The sequence below is a fragment of the Leptopilina boulardi genome, unplaced genomic scaffold (genome assembly GCF_019393585.1).
Source record: "Leptopilina boulardi isolate dan_hultmark-lab unplaced genomic scaffold, ZJU_Lbou_2.1 LbouV2_64, whole genome shotgun sequence".
NCBI lineage: Eukaryota > Metazoa > Arthropoda > Insecta > Hymenoptera > Figitidae > Leptopilina > Leptopilina boulardi.
Window position 1 is genome coordinate 489,117 of NW_026138010.1, and position 16,715 is coordinate 505,831.

The following is a 16,715-nucleotide window of genomic DNA, read 5'->3' on the forward strand; positions in this document are numbered from 1 at the left end:
ATTAAGTGAAAATGAAATGCATAATACATATTTTATTGCATACACAATTGTTTCGGCAAATAAGAGAAACACAAACAAATTTACGACTCTTCACTTAAGGGTTAAGACAGCATAACTATGTGCTTGGAAATTTTTTTTTATTAATTACTGTAAATAAAAATTCAAACTCACCTCTGATAGAACATTAGTAACGTGTCCGTCGTATGCAAAAATAATAAAATCTATACTAGTGTCTGGCTTAAATCGAAGTACTTGAATGATAGATTCACACTGATGCACAACTACGCGACGATCTCTCTCTTTTGCACTCTGCAGCAATCCATCCGAAACTTTCTCACACAAATCACTCGTACTAACAACCTAAACAATTCAAATTATTTACCTGGATCAATTAATTAAATAATATATAAATAATAAAAAGACACACACCAAGAAGGAAATTAGAGAGTCATTTCTGGTTACATTTTGTCCACAGCTTCTCAGAACTCCCGCCATTTCTACAAATTCCCAATATTTTACCGGCTTTAAATCATCATCATATCACTTAATACTCATTCCACAATAGATGTTGTAGATGTGACCGGCGCTTCCACAGGGAACTTCGGAAATTGAAAGATTGCGTTCGAACTAGGGTTGCACAGTTAAGGTGAATACAGAATAGCCACAAAAGGCAAGTCCAAGAAAACACTTTATCAAGTATGCACTAAGGGTACGGTCACACGACTTTTGGAAAAACCATTCTTGTCTTTCTCTCTCCTATTACAGACGCATAAGTTTGTCTCACTCTGCATTTTCCGTCTTTGGGAAATGTAAGAAAATGCAGAGTGAGACAATCTTATGCCTCTGTCTTAGGAGAGAGAAAGACAAGAATGGTTTTTCCAAAAGTCGTGTGACCGTACCTTAAAAATCCCAATTCGGAAAGTGCCCAAATGTCATGGCAACAAGTGCGTTAGAAAAGGACAAAAATATCTGTCCACGAGTGTATGTACAATTCCCATTCAACAAGGAGGTTCTACAATAGGTGAAAAAGACAAGGTTGGTTTCCATTGTCCCCACTCGCCATTTGTCGTAATTCTCGTCAGCTACCACATCTTGCTCTAGTGAAAATTTAATGACTTTATGCTGATTCTACACACACCTAAAACTGCGCGAGCGGTCCGTACTTGCGTTACGTTTTTTATATATATATAGATATAGTTGAATATGGGAAGCGTGACGGAAAAGCGGACCGTTCGCTCAGTTTTCGGTGAGTATAGAATCAGCATTATAGTAACTTTTAATTTCAACAATAAAGGCCTGACCAGAATAGAAACTTAACCGCAAACGCAACCGGAAGAATGAGTTAGAGAAGGATAGACATATTGTTTGTCCTTCTCCAACTCATTCTTCCGGTTGCGTTTGCGATTACGATTACAACCACAAGTACAAGTCCATAAGTGCAAGATAGATTGGGATCGGCTAAACTGCAATACGCCATCTGGTGGGGACCCATTCTCTCCCTCCATTTTCTTTCTTTGTCTCTCTTCAACTAATAGGTTAGAAAGAGTAGAAAAAACAAAATGGAGGGAGAGAATGGGTCAAAGTTACTAGATTGTTACTAGACCACCGTTCCCAATAGCTAGACTATCTATCTCTCTTGAACTGATGTTTTTCTTGGACTTGCACTTGTCTTTTGCACCTATAGTGCAAATCCCATGAGTGCAAGAGAGATAGATAGACTTTCTCACTCATGAAATTGCCACTTGGACTTGCACTTGTACTTGGCTTTTGCACCTTTTGTAGAAGCACCTTCATGCCTGTTCTCAAAAACGAACCATGCGGATTCCATGTGATCATGTATGTGCAAGCACCGAATTTAAATTTTTTAAGTTTTAAAGAAACATTTTCTTTTTTTATAAAAAAGTGAAAAATAAATACCAACATGCAAGCTTTATGGAATAAACTTGATTTACAACGACCAACTGCTTTAACTTTTAAAGTTTCTTTATGTGAAATAGGTAATTTTACATACATAACCTTAAGTTATAGTTTATGAATAACAATTAATATTTGTTTACTTTCCTAATGTATTTATTTGGATAATATACTATTTATGGTTAATAACGTTACATATTTATTTATCTTCATTTATTCTTTACTTTCTATATTTTATTATAATTATTATCAAAGAAATTTCTTTAAATTAGGAAAAACATTTAAAAAATGTTAATAAATAATAAATTTTTAAAGATCGATGCAAATAGATATATATATATATATATATATATCAATTTTTTCTTTATAGATGCAAAAAGTTTTTTGCTGAAAGTAAATAAAATCATAAAAGACTTAGAGTCTCAAGAAATGTTACATTTCGAATCAGCGGTTCTTGGAAGACTAATTTACCGTATGAAATGTAAATTTAGAAGCGATAAAGGTTTAAAAAATATGGAAAAAACAAATCGAGCTCTTTTAAACTATTTAAAACTTTGCCTAGAAAATGATTATAAATATCTTAAAGAGAGCGTAGAGATTGATTCTTATTCAAATGATGTTACATTGCCAACACGACAATTGATAGAATACACATTAGTTAAAACTCAAAGCTTTGCAAAATTGATGTGTCGTATCGAAAGTGTTTCCCAAGAGGCTGCTGGTTTTCTTAACTCAAGAATCATTACTGGACACTCCTGGGAAGTTTCTCTGATTGCTTTATCAGTCATCAGTAGAATTTGGTACGTATAATAATTTTATAAAATTTTTATTTTCAAATAAGAAAACACCGCAATATAAACACTTATCACTGTTATCTTGAATTAAATTTAGTTTTTATTCTAGGGTTCTTTCTCGACATTTAATAAAAAAATCCTGTGATTGGTACAATACATTACATGAATTTACTCTCAATTTCAAGAGCTTAGGTGCAGAATGGCTTCCAAAAAATTATAATCTACCATTAGATTTAAAATGTTGGCTCAAATTGCCTTGGATTGATCAAGCATTACCAAAGTAAGTAAGAAATTTTCTTTTTGATATTGATTATAACTGAAACTAGCTTTATATAATTAAAAATACTTTTTTTCAGTATTTCGACACACGAAGAAATGAAGCAAAACATATTTAATTTAATCAAACCTAACGATGATGATTCTGAAACTGAATTAATCTTTGATATTGAAAATATTGACGAAATTTTAAAACGTAACAAAGAAACTTTAACTGTAAAAAAGTTTGAAATAATTGAAAAAACTTCAATTTCAAAGATTAAGAACAGAAAATCGTTACAAGAATTAACGTCCTTTCCATTAGGTGTTACTGATGTAGGACAAAAGATATCTCGCGATGCATTTAACTCATTACTTAAAAAACAATCTCAAAAAAAGAAGTTAAATATAGATTGTGAAGATTTGAAATCGCACCAAAGTGAAGATGAATCAGTAGGGAGGCGTGAGCAAAATATGAAAACAAGAAGAGAATTAAAATACGTTTTAAATTCTTGTGATGAAATGCCACTAGATAAAAGAAAAAAAAATTTAACGCCAGAGAATTTTAAAAATGAAAATGATTTAATTTTATTTTTAAAACAAAAATCATATCCAGGAATGGACAAACTTGAGTGGAAAAAGCTTAAAAAAAGCGTCAGACAATTTTTAGTGGATATTAATAATAGTAACGAATCAGTATCGAAGAAAAAAAAACTAAAAATGGTATTTAAAAAAATACGAGAATGGATAAGTTAACTTACACATGAATATTTTTTTCTAATTCTTTTAATATTATTATATAATAAACAGGAGATATAAAAAATAGCCTTCGAAATTAATATTTTTATTCTCTTGTTACATAAAGCGAAAGATTATTACTCCATGTACATGTATAATTTAATAAGAGAAGTAGGAAATATCTCATTTTTTTAAATCGTATACAGATAAATAATCGATTATTCAGACGTACAAGTTGAAAGAAAGGAATATTTTTTTGAACGCAAAATATTTCGAAGAGTAGATTATTGTTGTTCTTTCCGCAAGATAAGAAAATTAATTCATTCGGTAAGTTTTTAATGATTATATTTTTCTTTTTAAATGATTCTTAAAACAATGTGGCCATTTTTTAAGTTGAATATTAAATGTACTTTTTTCGTGATTAAATGAGATGAAAATGACCTGTTTGTTTTGGAGGATCAACCCAAAGTCCAACAGCGGGCACTCTCTTTTTTAAATTGTTGAAGCAACAAGCCCGAAATCCTCGAGTTCCGCAAATTTTCATACATTCCCTGCCACATTGATCGCAAGAAAGTGCCTCACCAAAAGTCCAAAGCGCACAAACTGTCAAATAAATAAAATCAAATGCATTGGTTTATGTCAATTTAAGATGTTTCTCCAAATTAAACTTTGATAATAAAAAATTATTGAAAATTCTATTTCTTGTTTAGTTTGTCAAGGCTTATAAATGTCATGAGACTCAAGGGAGACATGTAAAGTATTCTTGTACATGATCAAAATTCTTAAAGATTTATAAGAAATACTAATCAAGTGATTACAAATTGATGTCGAACTTCCCGGTCATTGCAATGCATGACTTTGGAAACTTTTACCATTTTTTCTTAACTTCATCATACTTGGTTACATTTATTATTCATTTCATGTTTTATATCTCAGCTTAATATTCTATGCAGCAATAGTTTAATAATTACTTAGGAAACTCAAAGGATTTAAATAAAAAATTAAGTTTTAAACTTATTTTCGAAGAAAATTGCACAAATATTTGAATAAAAATTGCGTACGAAAAGCCAGTATGATTTTTATCTACCCTGATAAATATAAGATTGTATTCTTTAAAAATTTTGACGTTATTTTCTGATCCAATTGAGTGTCCCGATCAAATATCTCGACCGACGCTCGGACGAACGCTCTATTACCAGTCAAGTAGCAGTGACAGCCTGTGGGCGGCACTCAATTTAATTATGAGGTTGAATTTTTTGTCATTACAAACAAATTACGTACTTTTACAGAAAATAATAAAAACTGAAGAAGACCCAAAACAAGATCGAAATGTCTTACAAAAAAAGAAATTTTAATGATCCTAAATGCCACAAAAAATTCAACCTCATTGTATTCTTTTTTAATGTTTATTTTATCAATAATTAAATAAGTAATTTACCCTAAACCATAATTAAATTATTAAAATTGATTTAATTAATAAGCGAATAATAGATTTTTAAAGTTAAATCAGATTCTTACAATTTGCATAAATGTTGAAGTAAGAAGTAATTATTAAACTAATTATTGTATAATTAGAGAATCAAGAATATATCAATAATCAGAAGTTCCTTTGAGAATCTTATGAGGATTATCTATATATTCCTCTTCAATGTGTGATAGTTAAACTGATATAGTTTGCTAAAATAATAATTTAATCAGACTAGGTATGAAAAAGTATTAATTTAAATATTTTAATTCCTTTTAAATCTTTTTTAAAAAGTATTTTTGTTTTTGAAATTTTTTCATGTACATATTTTTAATAACACATTTGTAAAATGGTATTTTTATCAAGTCTTTAAAGTAAAAGTGGATTTGCAAATCATCTTTTGTCATATACTTTTCGTCGTTTTTAATTAAAGGTTTAAATCCATCTTAAGACCGTGTAATATTAGAAGGAAAGAGTTTCCGCCTCCTTCAAAAACGCAATTTAATCAAGTTGAGACATTTTATGAGATCAATTCTATATCTAAGCTATTTTTGAGTATAAAGATTTTAAAGTTTCCTTCCGACAAAATGAAATTCTTTTGTTCCGCGAAATTTATATATCTATATATATATATAAAAAAAACTATAATCCTAAATATAGACGAGCTTTTCTAAAATATTATACTATTAATGTTAATTTATTTTTTATCACAAATTGTCACTTTTAGAATTTAGGAAAGTAATATAATATTAATAGAATTTTACCTGCAATTAATAGAATAATGTAGATGGTGCGTCCCATTTCTCTTGTCATCAAATTATTATTTTTGTTTGTCGAATTTACTGAAAATATTAAGCACACAGTTTTTTTTATTTTACTTTGTGACATTTAATACGTATGTATAACTATATATGACAATTTTGAATTACTTATAGAACTGAAATAGTTAGGTAAAATTTCAAACAATTTTTCATTTTACTTTTTTAATTGTACTCTTTTTTTTCATTTTTTTAAATTTTTATTTTATTTCTTTAGGTATTATTTATATTTAAAAAAAAAATTATTTGCAAAATTTAAAAAAAACAATTTTTATTACTTATACTCACTTGGTACAAACGGGGGATGATATGAGTGGTTTGTGATAATCTGGAGGAAATCGCCTGTTGCTCTTCAGCTAGAAATTCTCCCCCTCTGCCTTTAAAGACGATTTTCACCCCCGCATTATCGCGAAAGATGTTGGCGCATTCGCAAAACCCTTCTGATGTCCTATATTTATATTTATTCTTCAATATTAAAGAAATTAACGTTTCAATTAACTTTAAAATATTTTTTCACTTTATCACAGATAATATTATTTTTACTTTTTCATAAATAAATAATAAACGTTACTATTTATGGAATAGAATAATTAATAATAAATTCTTTATGAACTATTATTTATTTCTATGATGTTATTATTGTTAGGATTACTATTGTTGAAAAATCACAATTTTTCATTTTGTCACTAATTTTTATTAATTGAAATTTTCAATTTCAACAGCAGAATTTTGTACAGGAGTTTGTGTTGTTAACATATGAAATAATCAAATTGGAAGACTTTTTGACACAGGAATGATAAAAAAGTTTTTCTGCTTGCTTACAGTTTACTTCTGGAATTTCTATTTCACATTCGAAGAGAGACGAATTTTTAGGATTACTCATTAATAAATGATGACTAGTCCAGGGATTTTCATGATAGTTGCTGGCATAATTAGTTTCTCCCTCGAGTTCTAATCCATTGATAAGAATCTTTAATTTTGGAGAAGGGTGCGCACCGAAAGTTTCACATGAAATATTCAGGTGAGTTTCATTGTAAATAGCCGTTTTTATCATCACTTTGTTTACTGGAACTTTTAAAGAATAATTTTAGATAATAAATCATTTCCTTCCTCTTGATATTTTTATATTTAGCTGCTTTACATATTAATTTTTATGCCAAATTTTTTACCGCATTACCTGACTAAAAGCAGTTTCCAATTTTTTTTCTAGAATGCTCAGTGCTTTTAGAAAAATTAAAATAATATTTTGAAAAGACACAGATTATATACATAGTACCTACATAGTTTCGATTTTGAAATAACTTCCATAAGAAAAATTTGTAATTTTGTGAATTGTTAAAAATGTGTGGTACAAATAACAATAAATTATACCTATATAGGAATACATTTATTATATTATTTATAACTTTTAATACGTATATAAGTGTAAAGAGTATATGTATGCATAAAGATGTTAAAATAATATTTTTTTTTTAAATATTATTTTCATTGATTATAATAAAATAAAATATTTTCATTCTTATAATAAAACTTAACGACCTTTTAGAGAAAAGAGTGACTAATAATAATCATAAAATCTGAAGAGAGAGTTATCTCAAACTATGATCATATTTAATAATATAAAATGAATCATTATTATTTCTTGTTGTTTTTAATAAATTGTTTTATGAAAACAAGTGTAAATTTATTTGCCGGATGCAGTTGTTGAGATATGCGAATAAATCAGACCTTGGTTATTTAATTCACGATTACCGTTATAGTGCAGAGGCAGAGCTTTTAACTCAATAGGATCATAAACCTAATCACTTAAAAGAGTCAAGCAAGATTTTCAAGAAACACTTAAACTATCTTCAGAAGTTCGATTTTCAAATATAAGTTTTTAGTTGACATTTTAAGCAGAAAATTAAAATGTAAAAAAACGTCTTTTGTTTTTCAAAAGCATTGAATATTTAACTAATTTAACGTAAATAACTATTAATTCATTATAAATGTAGGTAGTGTAATTAATTTAAATAATTTAATTTTTTATTTTAAATTAAATTAAAATTTTTTAAAATAATTTTATGATTATAATCATCAAATTTGAATTTCAAAATATTTATCTTTAAAATTCATTTACCTATTTTCATAAAAATTCGTGTAGAAAAACTAATTTTTTACTTTTTCATGTTCTAAAACTTTTTCTTATCATTTTACTGAGTGACAATATTTGTTAAATTTTTTTTCTGTTTAAAACTTGACTGTTTTATTAACTTGAGGGCTATCCCTTCCTTCACTTAAGTACCTTATATTAATTATCTCATTTCCTGATTTTGACGTTCGTTTTTAATTTTATTGTTAAAGATCTAAAAGTTTCAAGTATTTTTATTTTTTTAAAAATCATGTTCATAATAGATAACAATATAAATTACCATAAACAGTGACATTTGCTGATTTTGAATCCTCATCTTGAAAAGTACTGATCTTACAAGTATATACTCCAGAGAGATTGGTTGTTATATTTTTAATTTCTAAAATAGAATGAGAATGAGGTCGATTAATATTTTCCCAAGGATATTCGATTAATCCATTCATAATTCCCATATCTCGAGGAGCTACTAAAATATTTTAAAAAATTTATCCTATATTTACGTTTAATATAAAAACACATTTATTTTTAATATTATACATAGTTGTTACTTGTAAATAACACTTACAGGGTGGAATCCATTCATAAATTTGTTTTTCATTGTGATACCATTTTATTACTATCCCAGAATCAGTGTTTAATAATTCATAGACGCAAATAAATTTCACGGGATGTGATCCTGTTTGCAGCAAAGTTGGCAATTCAAGGCTTTTGATTCGTATTCCATAACCAGCTATAAAATATTGTGGTTAAAATATTTAAAAAATTTATTTTTAAACATCCGTTATACATATATTTATATTTAATTGAAGACTACATTGAAAATAAAGTAATTGCAAATAAATAAATGCAAATGCACTAGGGTCAATCAATTATACTATATCATCCACAGTCGTTTAGTTGAGGTCTATTTTTAAAAAAATCTGATAATTCTCATTCAACAGAATTCGATTCGAATTTTTCAATGTCAGCATTTTCAATTCACCAAATCTTTATTTGTCCGATTTTTGTTTATACGAATTGTTATAATTATTATTATTTCAGAAAAATAAAGATTTGTTATTTTTAAGATTTCTATCAACTAAAAACATCAACATTTTGCTTCCTCATAATGTGTGAAGCAAAAAATTTATTTAATTCATTTCATTGATTTAAATTGGTTTATGTAAAACATTTCGAGTTGAAAAATGTTTTAATTAATTAAATTTTTTGAAAAATTAAAAACTAAAAAAATTTTAATTAATTTTGGGTAAAACATATACTTTATGTAGGTATACCAATCGATTCGTCTTGACGTAAGGAATAAGATTTTTTTATATATCACCTTAAATTTTGCTGTTAAAAATTTTTTTTGATTAAAAACAAATTTTTTGAAAAAAAAGATAACATTTTTTCGGGGGCGTATTTTTTAAAATCCTTGTGTCTATTTTGAGATATTAAAGTGATAAATAAGCCTACCAAATTTTACCCAAATTCATTAAAACCTGTTAAAGTGATATCGTGTTTACCAAAAACGGGATCCGCACACATACTCTCTAAATCTGAATTAGTAGTTTTTCTACTAATGAAAGAGTGCGAATTCGTTTACCAATTGAATTAGTAACAGTTTTGACTCTTTTTTAGTAGAAAACTACTAATTTCTAGTAGAAAACTACTAAATCATGGAGTAAATCGGCTTACTAATTTGAAATAGTAAAAAATACGACTTACTCCATAAATTAGTAGTTTTCTACTAAAAAAGAGTCAAAACTAAACGAACCCGCACTCTTTCATTAGTAGAAAACTACTAATTCAGATTTAGAGAGTACATACATCCGGACAATTGTTCAAACATATTTATATATGTATATAGAGGAAAATTTGTTTCGACCGTTTTTAAAAATTTTATAAATGAAGACTACAAAGTTTCCTCCACGAAGAAACAAAATAGAGAAATAAAGAGTCGATGAATTATAGAATTTCTGATATTTAAAAATTCTAACCACTTAAAATTCTGTTAAAATAAAGGCTGTTTCTATTTCGCCCGCTCGGGCGAACTAATTCATTTCTGTTATTTCGCCCGTCGCGGGCGAAATAGATACGACTGTGTGAACTGGCTATTTCGCCCGTCGAAATGAATGTGTTTTAGAAGACGGGCAAAATAAGAAAAATAGATTATTTCGCCCGTTCAAGATAAAATCGAGTATCTGGAAGACGGGCGAGTATATTATTTCGTCCGTGAAATGTTTAAACAAAAACGGGTGAAATAATCAAAATACAATATTTAGCCCGCTAGGTATAAACAGCTGTTGTATATTTCAATTTACAAACTAAAATTATTTTAACTTTTATTTTGCAATTTATGTTAAATATCATATATTTGATAAACAAATTTGATGGTCTCATTAATTTTTTGTGTTTCGATAAAAAAAAGGGTTTTTCTGATTTCTTTCTCAGCAGAATCATGGTTTTATATATCAATGTGAGATTATACTCCGTATAGTATATTCTTTAAATATTGAAAACGACGGTGCGTTGTTTGAAAATCTATTTGGTATCGAAAGTAGTTCATATGACATTCTTTATTTTGATAGTCTTCAATTTTATTTACTCGTTGAATTTAGAGATGCAAATATACAAAAATTTCAGAAATAGTCGATTTTTGAATTCTTATTTAAATTACAAAATTAAAATCCACAATTTTTATTACCAAAGTTTAATAAACAAAATTAAAAAAATTTTTTTTTTCATTTTTCATGAAAAAAATTTTTTAAAATGATTTTTTCAATTTTTAAGAAAAAATTTTTTGCAATTTTTTCGTCAACAATTTTTAAAAGAAAAATTTATAAAAAATATTAAGAAATATTATTAATTATTTGAAAAAATATTAATATTTTTAAATCGATGACGATCAATTTTAATTGTTTTCGACTTCAAAATCGTAATTTTAATTAGTTAAATTTAATAATTATAATTTATAATTTTAATATTAGATTAATTTTTTTATAATTTTAATTATATTTGTTTACCATTACTATAAAATATTAAATTTTTTAAATTATTTAATAAGAGTAATTAATACCTTTATAAATATATTAATTTTTTTTCCAATACAATTTCTTAGATAAAATAATTATTATTCTTTAAAGTCACGTCTCAAAAACGCGTAAAATAAATATTTGAAAAATCTTCAAGTTAATAATTACAAACAAATTTTATGTTACAAATATTCTCAAAACTTTAATTAATAAAATTTTTTGAAAAAAAATAGAAAATAATTAAGTATTAATTTTAAGAATTTAAAGAATTTTTAAGAACTTTTTTTTTTCTTTAAATTTCTTCTATTTTATTAAACCAAATACTCCAAAAGATATAAATAAATAATATTAGACCTATACTCAGACGTCTTTTTTCTATCCATCTTATTTGTTATATTTAAAAAAAGTAAAATTATTTTTTCTCATTATCTAAAAAACAACTGTCTATACTTAACGGACGAAATAATATACTCGCCCGTCTTCCAGATACTCGATTTTATCTTGAACGGGCGAAATAATCTATTTTTCTTATTTTGCCCGTCTTCTAAAACACATTCATTTCGACGGGCGAAATAGCCAGTTCACACAGTCGTATCTATTTCGCCCGCGACGGGCGAAATAGCCACTCCGTAAAATAAAATTTTGCGAAAAATTAAAATTCGATCAACTTAAAATTCTTTTATATAAAAAGTTGCATAAAGAGAAATTCTGTGAAATAAAAATTCGTCTAAAAAATAATTATATCTATTTATATCTAATAAAAATTTAAAAATGAGAATTCTATAACTAATATATAATTTTTATGGAATAATCATGCGCTCGGTATTACTGTTCGACATAGTTTAATTTACTTATATTGATTGATTATTAGATAAAAAAGTTAAAAAATTTATGTGAAAATTGATTTTTGAACTTACCTGTGAAACGTCAAAATTTAACATATTTTTAATTTTAGAGTACAGAAATATGAAAAATTTGTTTCTAAAAAAGAATTTAAAGTTTAAAATGCAAGTGGTTTTGTAAAACTGCAATTCATTGCACCTTATTTTTAGTAACTGAAATAAAATTCAAATTCTAAGATAAATATAACAAATTTTATAAAATAATAAATTGCCAAAAATGAATTGTACGGATCTGATTTTTCTAAAAAAGCCTCAAAGTATTACGGGTGGATTTTAAAGGATTGACACAATATTGTCATAATTAAAAGAAAAATAATCAATAATACTAATATTAATAATTAATAAAAAAATAAATAAAAAGTGTAATACAAACGAATCAAGATAATTGACGTTATTAAAAGATAAATATTTATTGAAGTTAACATCTCTAATAGTAAGTGGAAACTGGTAGAAATATAAGTTTGAAGGATATTATATTGAATTAAAATATTTTTGTAATTATACAATAGATGATTTCATCATTTAACGTCACTCGACTTTTATTCAATTTTTTTCATCTTCATTAATTTTAAAAATTTTCTATTCTGGATTGAAAATTTTCGTAATAACAAGATTTGTTTTTATTGCCTTTGATAATATAAATTATTTCCTTAACTTTAAATTCAACTATTTTATAATCAATATAAAAATATAGGTGTAAGAAATAATTTTTAGTTGGACTGTTTTTATTTTATATTACGTCAATATAGGTATTTTAAATTTGGCGCTTTTTAAATTGATCGTTATAACTTTGGGCGCAAACTTAACCTAAAAAGTATTAAAATGATGTGTTCATTAAAGTTTTAGTTTCACTGATTTTTCTAATGGTTATTATGCGTTAAATATGATATAAAAAGTTTTTTAAACTTTTAAAATTTACGTTATTTAATTATTTTAAGTGTATTAATAATAATGGCAGAAGTAAAAGATGATCCAAGTGAAGTTCTTTCCATTTTAAACTCTCTTGGATTTGTTGGTGTTACTGCTTCTCAGTTGAAGTCTTTTATGAAAGGTAAACAACATATTTCACAAAAGCAAATATGTACTTATGTCATTAGTTTTGCTTCTTTTAATGTTTCTTTTCATTTACTTTATTATCTATTTCAAAATGGGAGCAAAGTTGCCAAAACTAAATATTGGTAAAAATAAGAAACAAGAAGATCCAATAGGTATAGCTTATTTTATCAGGATGGCTCAAAGATAGATTTTAAACATTAAAATTTTTTAATACATAAAAGAAATATTATTGAATATTATAATACAATAATTGACGAGATTATGTTTATTTAGGATTGAAGTTGATTTTAGTACTGGTTCATTTGGTTACTTTGCAAAAGATACAAAATAAATTTTAATTTATTTTCGTGATACTTCTTTTTTCACTGAAGGTCCTCACATTTTTTGGGTTCAAAAATGTAGATTTATTTGTTGGGAACAACTTTTGTGTTGAACATTTTTCACGAAAATGCGCACTTTTCGAGATATTTGCAAGTTTCCATACTTTTAAAACACCCTGTATAGTTTATTGAATTCAAATAAATATTTATTTAATAATATAGGAAAGTCAAGTAACCAATTTTTTGAATCAAATACATTTTTTTTCATTGTATGACTTAGCAGTGGTTTTATTGTACTGTTTTACCAATGGTGGTAAAAGAAAGGTAAAGTAAAAAGCTTGTAAGACATAATATTATAAGGATGATTTTAATTTTTTAATGGATAGCATATCCTATTATAAAAAGGACAAACATGTGATTTGATAATAATCCTATCAAAAAGTGCCCTATATGTGTACATATTTTGTAGAGAACTCTCTTGAGATACCTCCTGTGGTATTCCGGTGGGTTTATTTCGAAAATTTAATATTATTGTAAAAGTCCTAATTGATATTTATAAAATGCTTTTCGTGTATTATATTGCTTACTCAAGTACTCGAAAAATTTAGGCGATAATTTAAAAAGTTAACGCTCTACTTAATTTAATTAGATAATGAAGCAAAACAAAAATTAAAAAACATACTATTTTCAGATCTCAAACTGTACAGAAAAATAAAAGAAAGAGAACGTGAAGCGTGGAAAGAGGAAATAAAGAGGAAAATTTTAACCAAGCAAAAACAATCTCTTGTGGAATTCATTGAAGAACAAGAAAAGTCCACTAAGTATAGTCATTCAGAGAAGACAATTTTACCAGAAACTCCACGAAAAACAGATGCAATGGTTAAAGTGAAGGTAAAATATTCACCTAGAGACACACAAAACGCTGAAAAAGAAAATTTCAGACAAAGCCGTTCAAATACGCAAAGATCAGATGTACCAAAAGAACGAGAATGTGATTTCTGGATGAAAAATTTATTTCAAAATGATCATAAGCAGATATGTGCATCAAGTAAAACCGCATCTAGTCGAGATTACACTAATCGCTCAAAATCTGAATCTAAAGAAAGTTCAACGGATGGATTGAAAAAGTCTCGAATGGAGTCTTCCAAAGAATACAGCGAAAGCGTTTCATGTCTAAAGTCAAGAGAAAAAATTGAAAAGATTGAACGAAAGACACCACGCATATGTGAAAAGTTCCGAGCACAAAAAAGACCTGCAAGTGCTTCTGAATCAAATCCAAAGATTCTTCATCTTAAAACAAAAAGTACACTTTCTGATCCTGGCGAAAGCATTAGTTGCTCTGTTACAAGAACTTCTGTTTCATCGCAACCCAAATCATGTAGGAATTTTTTTATTTGTAAATTTCGATTCGTATTTGTAATGAAGGCAGATTCAATTGAAATTCAACATTTGCACAAATCTAAGATCAAATTTTCACTACAATATTATTTGTCCATATAAATGATTGTTCAATTTGAAATTAATGTAAAAGAATGTTTTGCTTGTTAATGAAATAATTACTTTTTTCGTTAGTTATAAGGCCCTGGAGGCTACAACCAGACGCTCAAAAACCTTGGAAGAAATCCGATCCTGTGACACTTTATCAAAAATATCAAGAAGAATGGAAGCAATTTCCTCTTCCGGGAGAAGATAAACACTTGGATGTTCGATGGGCGATTCGCGAACGAATGATGGGCTGTGATCCTCACCCTAGAGTATATTTTTAGAATATCTATTTCACAATGTGCTTATTCTTAAGTAGTATATATTATTCATTTCAATCTTTCCTTTTCAGCCTGCTGATTATAAATCTTCCCATTTATTGGCATTGAAGAAAAGATGACTATAGATAAGTTTATTTTTTAGAGTAAATTAATAATTTTTTATAAGCCGAATTAACTATGCGTCAAAATTGTCGCTCAATCTTACATAATGTTTGTTATAATCAATAAATCATATACATATACTTATACTAAACTTATATTAAATCAAAATATTGTCAATAATTACAACATTTTTATTTTCCAATATTTTTAATGGAAACTAAAGTATAAAAATTTTCAGAACCCTTATTACTGGTTAAGTTTGAATTTGGAGTTTACTTTTCTTTCGTCTGCTCTGTTGAGCTGATAAAGTAATTTCTCTTCAATGAGCCTTGCAGCTCGTTCAGTTAAGACTAGAGTATCATGCTTCAACATACTATACACGTTTAATCCTGAAAAAAGAAAGTTTGATTAAAAAAATAAAAAAATAATACTTATTGAAATAAATGCAAAACAAGGTAAAAGGAACGTACCATAAACAGGCATTAAATTGACGTGTTTTATAGTTTCAGTAGCTATGGAAATATTTCTTGGCATAAAGTCCATATCGTCAACGAATAGAACAGATGGACCCCAATTTCTTTCATTAATAATATCCTCAACGTAGGATGTTTCTTCAGAAGGAATTTCAAGATCTGTTACAATGTGTAAATCGTCTTGAGCTAACTTTACCGTCAGTGTAGATGTAAGGCCATAGACTCTTTTGTAAAAAGGTAACATGTAAAAATGTGTCGTTGGTGAACGAGGTCCATGAACTACTCCTCCTTTACGCCACAAAGGAGACCGTATACTTCCATGTCGAGCTTTTCCTTGGCCTTTTTGCGGCCAGGGTTTTCTTCCTCCTCCTTTGACTTCTGCTCGAGTTTTCGTATGTGCATAAGACTAAAATTTATTAAATGGATTATATCATTTTTCATACATAAAGTAGGTCAATTGCTGAGATTTTTTGAAAAATATTATTATTTACTATTATAAAACTTTAATAACTGACAACAGAAATCAAAGACTTACCACAAATCGAAACATTCTTTGCCATCTAATATTTTCATGAATAATATCTACTCGAGGTTGGGCAGCAAAAACATCAGGATGTAAATGCGCGATACCAAATTTTTTGCCTGGAATTGTTTTTAAACTTTCTATCCATACTTGTCTAGGATTATGAAAAAATTTACCACTTTCAATAGCCTCTGTTACTGAAATTCTGGGTTCAAATTTTTCTCTTTCTAAACATTGATTTTCAACGACTGTACAAAATCTAGAAGTTATATTTACACATCTTCCTAATTTATTAAAAATATTACGATAGAGTAGTGACATTTTTGTTTAATATAACATATTTATTTTAAACATAAAAAACGAAAAACTATATAATCACAAAGGACATAACCTCAATTATGAAAAACACGATTTGAATTACTAAATCACTTTAAGGCCTAAGTACAA

The 16,715-nt window shown here is 27.1% G+C and overlaps 6 protein-coding genes across 6 annotated transcripts; 2 read left to right on the forward strand and 4 right to left on the reverse strand.

Annotated features, from left to right (window-relative positions):
* Window positions 1–144: 144 nt before the first annotated feature.
* Window positions 145–596, reverse strand: LOC127290376 (uncharacterized). Its single transcript, XM_051318881.1, has 2 exons — window positions 430–596; window positions 145–360 (listed from the first exon to the last, which is right to left on the reverse strand). Exons 1-2 carry the CDS (start codon window positions 493–495, stop codon window positions 145–147), a joined length of 282 nt encoding a protein of 93 aa, XP_051174838.1. The 5' UTR covers window positions 496–596.
* Window positions 597–1,757: 1,161 nt separating this feature from the next.
* Window positions 1,758–4,141, forward strand: LOC127290394 (uncharacterized). Its single transcript, XM_051318917.1, has 4 exons — window positions 1,758–1,997; window positions 2,285–2,714; window positions 2,818–2,988; window positions 3,065–4,141. The coding sequence occupies exons 1-4, from the start codon at window positions 1,922–1,924 to the stop codon at window positions 3,717–3,719; spliced, it is 1,332 nt and encodes a 443-aa protein (XP_051174874.1). The 5' UTR covers window positions 1,758–1,921; the 3' UTR covers window positions 3,720–4,141.
* Window positions 4,110–6,425, reverse strand: LOC127290396 (U-scoloptoxin(20)-Cw1a). The gene is made up of 3 exons (XM_051318920.1): window positions 6,273–6,425; window positions 5,931–6,008; window positions 4,110–4,304 (listed from the first exon to the last, which is right to left on the reverse strand). The coding sequence occupies exons 2-3, from the start codon at window positions 5,977–5,979 to the stop codon at window positions 4,123–4,125; spliced, it is 231 nt and encodes a 76-aa protein (XP_051174877.1). The 5' UTR covers window positions 5,980–6,008; window positions 6,273–6,425; the 3' UTR covers window positions 4,110–4,122.
* Window positions 6,273–12,463, reverse strand: LOC127290395 (uncharacterized). The gene is made up of 5 exons (XM_051318919.1): window positions 12,405–12,463; window positions 8,681–8,845; window positions 8,396–8,581; window positions 6,807–7,055; window positions 6,273–6,432 (listed from the first exon to the last, which is right to left on the reverse strand). Coding segments are annotated over exons 1-5 (654 nt in total). The 5' UTR covers window positions 12,457–12,463; the 3' UTR covers window positions 6,273–6,430.
* A 358-nt stretch (window positions 12,464–12,821) lies between these two features.
* On the forward strand, window positions 12,822–15,416 carry LOC127290397 (centriolar and ciliogenesis-associated protein HYLS1-like). Its single transcript, XM_051318921.1, has 4 exons — window positions 12,822–13,082; window positions 14,099–14,785; window positions 14,980–15,161; window positions 15,242–15,416. The coding sequence occupies exons 1-4, from the start codon at window positions 12,983–12,985 to the stop codon at window positions 15,287–15,289; spliced, it is 1,017 nt and encodes a 338-aa protein (XP_051174878.1). The 5' UTR covers window positions 12,822–12,982; the 3' UTR covers window positions 15,290–15,416.
* Window positions 15,409–16,715, reverse strand: LOC127290398 (39S ribosomal protein L4, mitochondrial). Its single transcript, XM_051318922.1, has 3 exons — window positions 16,281–16,715; window positions 15,743–16,151; window positions 15,409–15,661 (listed from the first exon to the last, which is right to left on the reverse strand). Exons 1-3 carry the CDS (start codon window positions 16,587–16,589, stop codon window positions 15,519–15,521), a joined length of 861 nt encoding a protein of 286 aa, XP_051174879.1. The 5' UTR covers window positions 16,590–16,715; the 3' UTR covers window positions 15,409–15,518.

Coding starts and splice junctions, on each gene's coding strand:
- LOC127290395 (XM_051318919.1), bottom strand. CDS start 12,456: ATGTTAACTTCAATAAATATTTATCTTTTAATAACGTCAATTATCTTG. Junction 8,846..12,404: donor AACGTCAATTATCTTGATTC/GTTTGTATTACA, acceptor AATATTTTATAG/CTGGTTATGGAATACGAATC. Junction 7,056..8,395: donor AGCAAATGTCACTGTTTATG/GTAATTTATATT, acceptor ATTCTTTAAAAG/TTCCAGTAAACAAAGTGATG.
- LOC127290398 (XM_051318922.1), bottom strand. CDS start 16,589: ATGTCACTACTCTATCGTAATATTTTTAATAAATTAGGAAGATGTGTA. Junction 16,152..16,280: donor AAAGAATGTTTCGATTTGTG/GTAAGTCTTTGA, acceptor AATAAATTTTAG/TCTTATGCACATACGAAAAC. Junction 15,662..15,742: donor CAATTTAATGCCTGTTTATG/GTACGTTCCTTT, acceptor TTCTTTTTTCAG/GATTAAACGTGTATAGTATG.
- LOC127290396 (XM_051318920.1), bottom strand. CDS start 5,979: ATGACAAGAGAAATGGGACGCACCATCTACATTATTCTATTAATTGCA. Junction 4,305..5,930: donor CATTATTCTATTAATTGCAG/GTAAAATTCTAT, acceptor TTTATTTGACAG/TTTGTGCGCTTTGGACTTTT.
- LOC127290394 (XM_051318917.1), top strand. CDS start 1,922: ATGCAAGCTTTATGGAATAAACTTGATTTACAACGACCAACTGCTTTA. Junction 1,998..2,284: donor AGTTTCTTTATGTGAAATAG/GTAATTTTACAT, acceptor TTTTCTTTATAG/ATGCAAAAAGTTTTTTGCTG. Junction 2,989..3,064: donor ATTGATCAAGCATTACCAAA/GTAAGTAAGAAA, acceptor ACTTTTTTTCAG/TATTTCGACACACGAAGAAA.
- LOC127290376 (XM_051318881.1), bottom strand. CDS start 495: ATGGCGGGAGTTCTGAGAAGCTGTGGACAAAATGTAACCAGAAATGAC. Junction 361..429: donor ACTCTCTAATTTCCTTCTTG/GTGTGTGTCTTT, acceptor TGAATTGTTTAG/GTTGTTAGTACGAGTGATTT.
- LOC127290397 (XM_051318921.1), top strand. CDS start 12,983: ATGGCAGAAGTAAAAGATGATCCAAGTGAAGTTCTTTCCATTTTAAAC. Junction 14,786..14,979: donor TTCATCGCAACCCAAATCAT/GTAGGAATTTTT, acceptor TTTTTTCGTTAG/TTATAAGGCCCTGGAGGCTA. Junction 15,162..15,241: donor GCTGTGATCCTCACCCTAGA/GTATATTTTTAG, acceptor TTTCCTTTTCAG/CCTGCTGATTATAAATCTTC.